This window comes from Thunnus maccoyii, chromosome 5 (genome assembly GCF_910596095.1).
Source record: "Thunnus maccoyii chromosome 5, fThuMac1.1, whole genome shotgun sequence".
NCBI classification, from domain to species: domain Eukaryota; kingdom Metazoa; phylum Chordata; class Actinopteri; order Scombriformes; family Scombridae; genus Thunnus; species Thunnus maccoyii.
Genome location: NC_056537.1, coordinates 35,355,694 through 35,368,834, shown reverse-complemented (window position 1 = coordinate 35,368,834; position 13,141 = coordinate 35,355,694). Strand labels below are relative to the sequence as shown.

Below are 13,141 nucleotides of genomic sequence, written 5' to 3'. Positions count from 1 at the left end.
TGATACTGATGCACTGCACACAGTATTCCAATACCTATTCAGTGGTGCCCATTCATTGTAGTGTAAGGTCATCTTCATGTTGTGTGGCCCACAGGTGTATTAGTGTCACTTTTCCTGTTCCTGCCTGCAAAGATTTTACAAATTTTAAAACTTTTAAAAAATATTTGTGCCACAATTTAGACATTCAGAGGCATCCACAGCACAAAATGAAGGCCTGGAATAATAGCTATTAAAGTTGCAACACTTAATGTGATGTTGCCATAGAAAGGGCACTAAAACTGAAATTATGCTGGCTTCATCTAAGATTGTATCCAAGATTTTTATATGATTGCTAAAGTTAGGCATGATTTATAACAAATGAACAAAAAATGTCTATCACCTTTGCATCTGTATTTATTTGTATTTTATTCTGAGAGCGACAGCTGCACCAAATTTCCCCTCCAACCTGAAAAATGTACTAAAAAATCATTATTATTTTATGGCACAGAGGAAACACTGTATAGAGTGGACACCTTCTTTCCTTTTTCCCTCAAAGTGTTGGCTGTTGGCCCCATTTGCTCTGGGACAAGGCTCATATGCTGCTGCTTCTCCTCTAGCAGCACCCTGGGATTACAACAGTGAGACAAAGTCATGCTATACTACCATGGCTGCTGCCTCTCCATCAGTCAACAGCATGTTTGTGCCTTTGTGTGTGTGTGTGTGTGTGTGTGTGTGTGTGTGTGTGTGTGTGTGTGTGTGTGTGTGTGTGTGTGTGTGTGTGTGTGTGTGTGTGGGTGGGTGTGTAGGGGAGGGGAGAGGAGAGGCAGTGTCTGGTCTCATTTGTGTCTCTTTCTGCCTGACTGACTGTGACACTGAGCAATAGCTTCATTCTGTTTTGCAGTCTGTGTCTGCTGGGGATAATGAATAATTAGGCTAGCACCACAAATAACATATGTTCCACAGGGAGCTGGAGTCAAGCTCCCCTCTGTTTAGAGATCACATGTTGGAGATCTCCGCTCTGAAGAACCTTGTACCTTCACTCATCCTTCACTGATTTGCATGGTTTGATTGCAAATGAAGTAGAACATCATGGATTTGAGATTTACATATTGCATTTTCTACTCTGATCAAGGCCAGAGCTTTAATATATATACTGCAATCACTGCTGGAGTTGTTATTGCTGATATACCTGCTAGATAAATTACTGTTAGAAGATAGTAAGCTTTCACATCACTGTCTCTGCAGCTCTTACTGTCCCATTCTGCACTTACGCCTTTAAAACCACTCTTACAACATTTTATTCATTTTCAATCAATTTCTCTTATCAAACATGAATAAACAGGAACAAAACACAAGTACAGAAGTTAAAGACTTATATTAAAGTCCCAATCAGTAATTTTTATTCACATATATAAACAAAGACTTTGACTCACAGTATAGATTAATATTATGTGTTCCTTTTTTCCCAGCTTTCCATCATTGCAAGGCCTTGGGATATTATATGAGAGGAGCCAAGAAACAGAAAGGGCTCGACTTACAGTATTACAGTAAAAAGGTTGTCTTCAGTTAGCCTGAACAGCTGATTAAGGTTTGAGCAGTTCCACAAACCCTCTCAAAGCTAAAGGGATCAGGACATTGTAAACCTGGTTTAAACAATCCACATAACTGCACAATATATGCATAAGTTTAAACCACAGGTGTGACACATTTACAGGTAAACAGACAACTACACAATTACCACTGTGAAACACTATTGTACAAAAGTAAAATGCTTTTTTCAAGCATGAGCAAATGTTCTGTAGAATGATCAGAAAAGGCAAAATGTAACTTGGAACATAAACTCAAATACTGTACTAGAGCAAACTTTACTGGAGCATTTCCACTTTGTAATCTTTCTAAATGAAATGTGCTACACTTTTAACACCACTGTATTTATCTGATGGACTTGCAGATTCATATTCCTAATTCTGTGTGTTTGATTATTCCCTCCTTCCATGCTGCAGAATGTTCACAGGCAGAGGGAGGGGAGAACACAATATCAGTGAGTTCCAATGGTGAGGATTCAGAGGAGACTCAGATGAGGCTTCAGCTGAAGAGGAAACTGCAGAGAAACAGAACATCGTTCACACAGGACCAGATAGACGCACTGGAAAAAGGTGTTGATCAGTACATTATACACCATTTCTCATTTCTCTTCAAAATAAAGTTAGCAATTTGTGCTAATTACTGAAATGTCTATATAGTCTTTCATTCTTATGTATATTCATTTGAGTGTGCAGATTATAGTGTGCACAAGTTTGTTTTTGTACTTACAATGTACAAAGGAAAAAATGGGACATTTCCAGAACAGGTCCCACACTGACACAAAGCCCAGTGACAGCTCAGAAAGAAATTTGACAGTATCCAATCAGGAATGGTAGATGCTAATGTCTGGCTGAAGAACAGACTTGTCTATCATATCCTTTTTGCTGTCATACAGTACATGTGATAGCATGTTCATGCTTAGTTTACTGTCATACAGTACATGTATATTATTGTGTTCATGTTCACCATCACTGACATCCAGTGCATGTTGTACTTGATGCTTGCAGAATTTCACATCATCATGTTAACATCTGGGGTTTGGTCTGGTGTGACTGGGCTGAACTGATTCTCACTTACATCTTATTACTAAACCTAAGAGACTGTACAAAATAATTGGGGTGGGGAGATAGGGTGTTCATCTAACTCTCAGCAAGAAAGCAAATATCTAATATCCATAAATATTCATTATATTCTCAGTTTCTTCAGATGAAATATTGGTTCTATTACCTAGCTGATTGTGATGAGAAAATTAAAGCCCTGAAACAGAAGTACTGTTAGTAACTTGCATATGGCAAAACGCACATTAAACCATCGCTATAACTAACTATTTAAAATTATTTGATCCATTTTTTTTACAATCTTGTAAACAAAGACTGATATAAAATGTAAATCTGGGATGAGAAAAAGTCAAAAGACCCTCTTGTACTTCCCCCCAAACCATGCTCCCTTCAGCAAGAACACAGAATGCATAACTCTCTTTTCAGTTTTCATGAATAATTTTTCCCAAGTGCATAAGTTCCCAAGATCATGTCTGCCTGTGCAAGACATATTTCCACTGTGTGTTGTCAGAATTAGCTGAATTAGCACAAAATACAAGAGAGTACCATGTAAAGTGATAGAAAGACAGCACACACACTCAGAAGCATATAAACATAGCAGAGGAATAACTGTATCGCAAAAAAAGATAAGAACATAACTTTCACTCATGAATTTTCCTTTGACAAGGTCTCATGCACAATGCTTCAGTTATCTGTGGCAACAGCTGACAGTGAAGTACAATTTGGAGATTAAAATCTTAAGAATATAAGCTGAAATGGTTTGGTGAAGATGGCCAAGCATAGAAAAGGAGTGTGAAAGAGTACAGTTTAGAATAGGCCTACATTGCTCTGATCATAACATTAGTTGTGCATGTATCCAGCCAGAAAGGAATACTGACTGTGAGAACTGATTCAGTGAAGCATCTGTTAAAGAGTAGCAGCCACTCACAGCACTTCATTACTTCTGATGATGGGAATCAATACTTCACTATCTTCACATCACTCTAACCTTAGTCTTCTGATATCCATGAATTAGACACAGCGCAACTAATATTATCATGTAATGACACAATGTGTTTTGGCTCCAGAATTTGAAAGGACTCATTATCCAGATGTGTTTGCCCGAGAGCGCCTTGCCAACAAAATAGACCTACCAGAGGCACGGATACAGGTAAGTTGTATCATTTATAGGATTACAGCTCAGTGTGTGTGTGTGTGTGTGTGTGAGAGAGAGAGTCTGTAATGTAATAATGCATGATTTGTGTTGAACACCTAACATTACTAAAATGAAATTAATCATGATAAGTTGCCTTAACCTTGCAATAACCAGTGTTTTTCCATGTTTGTGGCATGTGTAGGTTTGGTTTTCCAACAGAAGAGCAAAGTGGAGAAGAGAGGAGAAGCTGAGAAATCAACGTCGTCAGGTGTCCAACTCCTCCAACCATATTCCCATCAGCAGCAGCTTCAACGCCAGTGTTTACCAGACTCTACCACAACCTACTACACCAGGTATTGATTAGGACAGATACTATAAGTACATATAGCCTACTACACATTTGACTAGCACTTATTATGAGCATAATAATTGTATCAATATTGTTTTTAAGGGTAGTTTTTAATATGTGTCAACAGACCTTTTACCCAGGGGACATTTTGACTTGTCATAGTAGGAAAAGCACAGGTGTTGCTAATAACAAAGACAAAGTTTCAGCCATCATTCATTTTATTATTTGCGAATGTGCTTTTCCCACTGTGACATGTCAAAATGTGAGAAAAGCCTGTTGACAGTGGCTGTGTTCAGTCAGTTGCAGTGGATTCCTGCAGACAGAACGGGTCAGTCCAAGTGAATTTTATTTGCCATCGGTGGAGTCCTGTGCAGATATTTACAGTGGACATAAATATCTGGACAAAGTGGAAATAAAAAAAAATAAATAAAAATAACTAACTAACCAAAAATAACCCTTTTCTCAAAAATAGGAGAATACACACACAAAAAAAGAAATCAACTCTAAATTGCACTTTGGCTATGCCCCCTGAGATTAGGCCCAAAGCAGGAGCTGCAGACTGAAGCTGTGTCTGTCTCCTGATGAAGCCTCGATTCACCCCAGACTTCTCCCTTTTATACAGTTGGACTCCACCTACTCAAGAGAACAATATCAATTATTTCTTACAAAACACTCACAAGGACAGCAGTGTTAAATAACAATATACCATCAATTAGAAATTCATTTAAGTTTACTCTAAAATATGTTTTTCCTTAAAAAGAGCACTTTAACAGTCAAATCCCCGAAAAGAGGCAAAACACCCCTCCCACTCTACCGCACTAAGTCTCTTCCCCTGGGAACACCTCCACTTAACCATGTGGACTGCACTAACTCCAGTTTGCCAGTTCCTGGTCTTACAGAAGAAGAGAAAGCACAACAGGGGAAACAGGTGAAGCACAATTGAAACTCAATAAACTGAGTACTTGTCAGACAACTACAATGTGTCTTCACAACATTTTAAATGTGTGCATTTTACAAGTCAATTTTAACAAACACCTACACACCAAGTAAACAAGCTGTTGCATAAAAACCTCTAACCAACAAGAAGATTGAGAGGAGAGGGCTGCTAATGCATGTGTGTGTGTGTGTAGTATATGCCCTACTTTAGGGCATGGGGCTTCCCCGTGACCGTTCCTGATGTAAATTGTCATTCTGACAGTGTTCGACTTTATTCTAGTTAGACAAAGGTTGCTTCTATGGCTCCTTCTATTTACACAGCATTTAACACTTGAGAACTTTGACTTCTTTTGCTCAACAAAAAACATATTTTGTAGTAAAACATGTTGATATTTCTCAGAGTCAAGTATCAAAAAGTATCTTTTGTTTATCAGTACTTTGGTATTGTATCAGCAATAGTATTGGAAAATGTCAAATACCCTAATAATAACCCAGTTTCACAGTGAAAAAACAAGAGAGGTTAATAGAAATCTCTCAGACCAATCTTGCATTATAATCTACTTCTCTCCTCTGCCCTATCATAAACACCATACATTCCAAAAACTCACCAAAATTGCCATGATTTTGCTAAATACACAGCATGGTTAGCTGTAAGTCACGTGCATATCTTTTGCCATTGCTTGCTGATGTTGGCTCATATACAAATGTTAGCTGTGTATTTAACCATATTTTGGTAACTGATTTTAACCATATGAAATAGTTTGTGACATTGAAAAATGTCACATTGGAACAGTTTGAAATCATATTTACACATACTAAGAGTTTATTGCTTAATGATTCCCCTTGTCAGTCCTCGCAAAGATCAAAATTGCAAAATCTAGAGGTAACAAATAATAGACTTGTATAACCTCCTGATAATACAGCTATGCTATTGTATATGACTGAATCCCAATGATATTTAGGTATCTGAGGACCAATAACCTCCTCTCATAGCTTCTAACTAACTGGTGACTATCCAACTTGTTGATCACAGTAGTCTTGCTCATTAAATATGACGGTTATGAATGGCATTCTCAGCCCTGGATATTGTCATGTGTAGCAATCCCAACTCCAACTTGATACTGACTCTTAAGGCCAGTTTAGGAGTTGGGCAGGTGGAGGTGTGGTTCAATCCCTGACTCCTCCTGTCCACATGTCGAAGTGTCCTTGGGTAAGATACTGAACCCCAAATTGTTCCCGATGGTTGTGCCAGCATCTTGTACGGTAGCTTGCTGCCATTGGTGTGTTGGTGTGTGTGTGAATGTGTGAATGAGCAGTAGGAGCATTATAAAGTGCTTTAGTTAAAAGCACTAATATAAATGCAGCCATTTACCATTTTCTTCATTCTCTCCATTCTAAATCCCTGTATTTCTAGTGTCCTTCTCATCAGGATCCATGTTGGGAAGGTCAGATCCAGTCCTGTCTAACAGCTACAGCCTTCCAGCCATGCCAAGCTTCAGTATGGCTGCCAGTTTGCCCATGCAAGTAAGATTATTTTAAAAGACAACACAAGAGACACCTGCACCACCACCCCTGACAGTAAAGATGACACACATAGTCTCAACACAGAGGCTCTGGCAAAAGAATACAGAGTTGTCCAGCAAAGACATTCAGCCTGTCTCAACTTTTGCCACAACATATGGTCTCATATGTTGTGGCCACTGCAGTGGCCAATCAAATACAAGCAAGTGCAAATTCTTAATAGACTGCTTTGTGATGTGTGCATGTTATTGACTCTTTACCTTATGATTGTCCTGTTGGAGAATAAAACAACTCATGCCATGATGAACTTTCCACTTGTAACATCCAACTTCATATTATAAACAGTTGTGCAGCGTTTTGGTGTCTGATAAGCTTTCAAACTAGTAGATGTACAATATTTCTTAAAGTGGACTTCCTGCATTCTATGTCATCATCTCACCTGTAGCTGTAGGCAATGGCCCATACCAAAGCAGCACCTTGTATGATTTTATTGCAGGGCTGTTTTTCATCTGAAAACCTGTCAACTGGAACCAGACAATCTACATGTTATCACCTGTTGTGGGTATTCGGGATGGATCTGAGACAACTACAGCTGTGCCAAAAGTTTTGAGAATGACACAAATCTGCTGCCTCAGTTTTTATGATGGCAATATGCATATACTCCAGAATGTTATAAAGAGTAATCAGATGAATTGCAATTAATTGCAAAGCCCCTCTTTGTCATGAAAACAAACTTAATCCCAAAAAAAACATTTCCACTGCATTTCAGCCCTGCCACAAAAGGACCAGCTGACATCATGTCAGTGATTCTTTTGTAAACACAAGTGAGAGTGTTGACGAGGACAAGGCTGGAGATCACTCTGTCATGCTGATTGAGTTAGAATAACTGACTGGAAGCTTTAAAAGGAGGGTGGTGCTTGAAATCATTGTTCTTCTTCTGTTAACCATGGTTACCTGCAAAGAAACACATGCAGTCATCATTGCTTTGCACAACAAGGGCTTCACAGGCAAGGATATTGCTGCTAGTAAGATTGCACCTAAATCAACCATTTATCAGATCATCAAGAACTTCAAGGAGAGAGGTTCAATTGTTGTGAAGAGGGCTTCAGGGTGCCCAAGAAAGTCCGGCAAGCACCAGGACTGTCTCCTAAAGTTGATTCAGCAGCGGGATCGGGCACCACCAGTGCAGAGCTTGCTCAGGAATGGCAGGAGGCAGCTGTGAGTGCATCTGCACGCATAGTGAGGCGAAGACTTTTGGAGGATGGCCTGTTGTCAAGAAGGGCAGCAAAGAAGCCACTTCTCTCCAGGAAAAACATTAGGGACAGACTGATATTCTGCAAAAGGTACAGGGATTGGACTGCTGAGGACTGGGGTAGAGTCCTTTTCTCTGATGAATCCCTTTTCCGATTTTTTAGGGCATCCGGAAAAAAGCTTGTCTGGAGAAGAAAAGGTGAGCGCTACCATCAGTCCTGTGTCATGCCAACAGTAAAACATCCTGAGACCATTCATGTGTGGGGTTGCTTTTCAGCCAAGGGAGTGGAGTGAATAAAGAATGGCACCAAAACATCCTCCAAGAGCAACTTCTCCCAACCATCCAAGAACAGTTTGGTGATGAACAATGCCTTCTCCAGCATGATGGAGCACCCTGCCATAAGGCAAAAGTGATAACTAAGTGGCTCAGGGAACAAAACATCAAAATGTCGGGTCCATGGCCAGGAAACTCCCCAGATCTTAATCCCATTGAGAACTTGTGGTCAATCTTCAAGAGGCGGGTGGACAAACAAAAACCCACAAATTCTGACAAACTCCAAGCATTGATTATGCAAAAATGGGCTGCCATCAGTCAGGATGTGGCCCAGAAGTTAATTGACAGCATACCAGGGTGAATTGCATAGGTCTTGAAAAAGAAGGGTCAACACTGCAAATATTGACTCTTTGCATTAACTTAATGTAATTGTCAATAAAAGCCTTTGACACTTATGATATGCTTGTAAATATACTTCGATATACCATACTAACATCTGACAAAAAGATCTAAAAACACTGAAGCAGCAAACTTTGTGAAAACCAATACTTGTGTCATTCTCAATACTTTTGGCCATGGCTGTAGCATGGCTGACTGTGCAAATGTGCCTCAGTTACTCTTAATATCTCTTCAATGGTTCAGTGGCACATTAGAATGAGAGCTGAATGTCTTGTGGGAGAAATATTCACTTTGGAAATTTGGAAAGAGTTGTTGGGACTTACTGAAGATACTTATTTATAGTTTGGGATTTGTTGTTGCCAGTACCATTTGGCCATTTTTAAAACTCTTTTGCACTCTACTTCACTCAGCCATGGTGGTTGCCACTTAAGTAAATTGTTTAAAAAGTCTGAATAAAATTTAACCCTCATATAGCTTGTTCCCATAACCCTCCCCATGCAGAAATAAGGGCTATCAGTTGGGTGATTCATTATTAAAGTGAATTGACCTCACAAAAGTGACCATCATAGTTACAAGGCTGTTATTCTAATATGACACCTACTTTACCTGGTGGTGAATAGCTCATCAAAGTGTTAAATGCTTTAATGGGTGACATTTATATTTTCAGGCATCCAGTCAGACTTCTTATTCCTGCATGCTGCCCACCAGCCCAAGTGTAAATGGAAGAAGCTATGAGACATATACCCCTCCACACATGCAGCCACACATCAACAGCCAGTCAATGCCCTCCTCTGCAACATCGTCAACAGGTAGGAAGTTACTAACTGCCTGCTGTTTGATACTCTTTATTCCCTCCTCTTCTCTCTGTCAGCACTGATAGGGTGCATGTAGATACCTAGTGAAATAGAGACATGGCAGGAATTAATTCTGATATTGTTTGTGTAAGAGATAGCAATATAACATCCTCTGTCCTTAGACCCCCGATTTGAATAAGGGAAAACTGGACAGATGTGCAGTAGATGCTGTGTGTACAGAATAGAACAAGAAAGACAAATTACAAAATACAGGATAACGAACAGGATAACAAAATTATAATGGATTTATAATATATATGAAGAATGTGATAAAAAGGATGCCAAGCAGCCCCCAGTTTCCACCAAAACAGAACAGGACCTGAGCCATGTGACCTCCAGCACCATGGAGACCTGGCAGGAGGACAGACTACACATGTGCGCAGGGGAAGCTCACATCACACCATTCACATACACGGGAGCAAAGACTAGAAAAGACATTATTCACACAGGAGAGAGAGAAGGTTAAAGACATCATTCAGAGAGAGAGACATGAGGTGAGGCTGAACTCCTGTAGGATGGGAAACCAGATCCAAAACCTCAGGAAATGGCAGCGACAGCCAGGGAAGCAGAATGGATCCAGGAAAGGTGCTGGTCCAGCAAGAGACACCTGAGAGACAAGAGAGGACAGGGGGAGAAAAAAGGGAGAGAGGGGGAGAGAAGAGAGAGTGGCACACAGCTTGGATGCTCATGTGCTTGTGGAAGAATGAAACTTGAGGTTACAGAGATGCAATGGGTATCAGAACAGTTGCAATAATCAATAATCTTGTCAACAGAACAGCTCTTAGTAAATTCATTGAGGCAGAAACCAACCTACTGTGCAGTATAAGGTCATGAGGGACTCAATTAAAGACAGCTAATCGTAGATTAAGGCAAAAAGGTGAGTTTTAAGTTAAGATTTAAATACTCAACAGACCGGGACACAAACTATTTTGTGGCTATGGTGAAATAAATATTTTAGGGCTGGTTAATATGACTGTTCTCATTATAGGTAGGCTACTACTTAATGGTATGATGGCCTAATAACAATATAGGCTGAATATGGACATGGCTGTTGAAACTGTAGAAGTAATCACTTCCCTCCTTACATATTGTACTTAATTTGCAATGGGGTGTTGTTTACTCTTAATGACAATGCACTGATTTGCACAAGCTGTAGTAAAAGAGCCTGTTGCCCTTTTTAACTTTTGGTACACACTGGAGCCCTTCCAAAATACGGATGTAATTTCTTAACCCAACTACAAATATTAAAAAAAATCAAATCACTGAATTTGACAATATACTAGACACTGTAATTTCCTCGAAACAAAACACTCTTGGGTAATCTAAACATGGATAGTCAGCTGTGGGAAATGTTAAGTCACCAGGTAGGCAGGTATCCTTAAATCTTTAAAATTGTGTTTGTGGATGCGTACTTGTCTGTAAAGAGTCCAAAAACCCACCTCAGTCTACTTTTGCAAAAGTCCACTGGGCCAAAAGGCTTTGGATCCTTGCAGGTCAGGAGCTGGGTGATTTCACTTCGATATTCCACTGCTGCTTCGTGCTCTTCAGCAAACTGAATGACAGCTACTGCAGATGACAGAAAAACAAAAATATTTTACCATTGCTGTCTGTGTAATAGCCAAGTTATGATCAAAACATGCCTTTTTAAGACAAACACAGGAGTAATATTTTGTAGAACAGGTTACACCTAACAAGATTTTAATTACCTATGCTAAGACACTTTTAAAGACATCTTAATAGCAATCTTAGCAATCATAGGGGAAAATGCAAATAAAAAGAATGTAAAGGAAATAGGATATGATGTAAAATTGTTGATGAGCAATACCTTTTGAACAGACTCTAGCTATGTCATTGTGTCCGTCTGATATTCAATGGTGAACATATAGTAGAGTGTGAAGAGGACAGCCAAGGTTGTGGTGAAGTCAGGTCTCCATCAACAGCATCCATTTTGTCATACACAAGATATGTACATAATGGTATCTGGACAGTGGTGGCTGGTGACTCAAAAAATTGGGGAGGACAGGAGGAAAACCAACATTGAATGTTACAACAAACCGTATCCAATCATTTTCCCTAACCCGATGAAATCGGAGAGGTGGGGGGCAATTTTATATGCCAATAAAACAATTTCAAAAACAAAAACCCCTGAGTGGTGAGAAGGCTGCTTCTTTAAAGACATTTAGCATATACATATTGTTTCTAAACAAAGAAGTACTCATTTTAGCTGTGGAGTGATTCAGATGTGTCATTTTACCAACAAAGTTCAATTCAAATTTATACTATTGTTCTATTGTGACAACAGATTCATGTTCTCATCAAAAACAGACATTTCATTTCACATTATTTTTCCTATGTATTTTCTTAGTATACAGAAATATATAAAGTACCACACTAAAAACACTAAAAACATTCACAGATCTTAGATTGTATGTTTTCATCAAAAAGTGTTAATGCATGTATCGAATACATGACTTACAAACTCTTATCTGTATGCATGACATACAAATTATAGCCTACAAAGACATATTAACACTTGTTATTCTAGTTACCTTAAGCTTATTACTCATTATATGGCTGAGCTTAAAAATGAACAATGAATAAATTGTCACAAGCAAGCAGCCAGTCTTCCCGCACACTCATTCACAAATCACACAAGGCCAGGGCAAGGCAAGTTATAGCACATTTCAACAACAAGGCGATTAAAAGTGCTTTACATAGAGACACAACATCAACAACCACTCAATTAAAAACTGGATCACTTTCAAATGAATGATTGAGTCCAGACAGCTTACTGTAACTTCAACAAGCAAACTACCTACAGCACATTATATGATCTCTGCTGCATTCTTATTAAGGAGATAAATTCACACAACAGCCACAGAGAGACATTTAACCATCAGAGAAGATATTAGCGACCAAAGAGACAGAGAGAGAGAAGCTGTATCTGACTCATGTTATCTGATGTCTTCTTCCTTCTTTCATGGAGATGAAGTATCCATGTCATAATGTCCATTTGTGGCTGTTGGTCATCTTGTTAGTTAACAGAACTTTGTTGCTGCTTGTTAACCAGTCTGATGTCATTAGCAACAATGACAAATAAGCTAACTCTCCTGGTTGTTTCATTTAAATTGTGTTGTTAATTTTCTATTGTTGTTGAGAGGAGTTCACTTCAGAGCAGTGGTATGTTGGCCTGCAGCACATCACCATAGTCCTGCTCTGGACAGCTGAGGCAGTGAGGCCTGAGGCTGCGCCTGCAGAGCGGAGCTCTCCAGCGGCTCCCCAGTGGTGTTGTGTCACTGCTGCATCGCCCAGTCCAAATCCATTCTCCCGTTAGCTTAACAACAGTTCTTAACAGTCCCTCAGGGCTGCTACAACAAGCCAACTGTTGCTTGGCTAACAGAAGCAGCTATCTACTGCACGAAAAAAGAAGTGAAACGTAACTGCTAAATCTGAAAAAAGGAAATTTGGACTATCAGCTTTACCGCATACAGTTGTAAAGATTTGAAGATGAAATTTGGAAATTATCGTTGGACCAATGTAATGTCAATATTGTATTCTGGTTGTTGATTGGCTAGGGAGGATGTCCTCCCTTGGGGCATCATTTTATGTATTTTGGCCAATCATAGATTAGCATGAAAAAAATATTAAATTGATATAAGAGATCAGACCCTGAGGAGGCCAGCAAGAGCCTGTCCTCCTCTGCCCCCCCCCCCCCCCCCCCCACCACTTACACACCCTGCCCTTTCTCCTCTTGCCTGCTCTGCAGATGTCACTGTTGAAGCATTTTGATCAGAATTTCAA

At 39.5% G+C, this 13,141-nt stretch overlaps 1 protein-coding gene across 1 annotated transcript in view; it reads left to right on the top strand.

Moving 5' to 3' along the window:
• The window catches only part of LOC121898116 (paired box protein Pax-6-like), a 44,645-nt gene that overhangs the window by 27,314 nt on the left and 4,190 nt on the right, over positions 1 to 13,141 (top strand). The window contains exons 6-10 of the mRNA XM_042413050.1: positions 1,983 to 2,135; positions 3,689 to 3,771; positions 3,959 to 4,109; positions 6,456 to 6,565; positions 9,154 to 9,295. Of these exons, the coding sequence (XP_042268984.1) occupies positions 1,983 to 2,135; positions 3,689 to 3,771; positions 3,959 to 4,109; positions 6,456 to 6,565; positions 9,154 to 9,295 (639 nt within the window). The remainder of the gene's footprint in view (positions 1 to 1,982; positions 2,136 to 3,688; positions 3,772 to 3,958; positions 4,110 to 6,455; positions 6,566 to 9,153; positions 9,296 to 13,141) is intronic.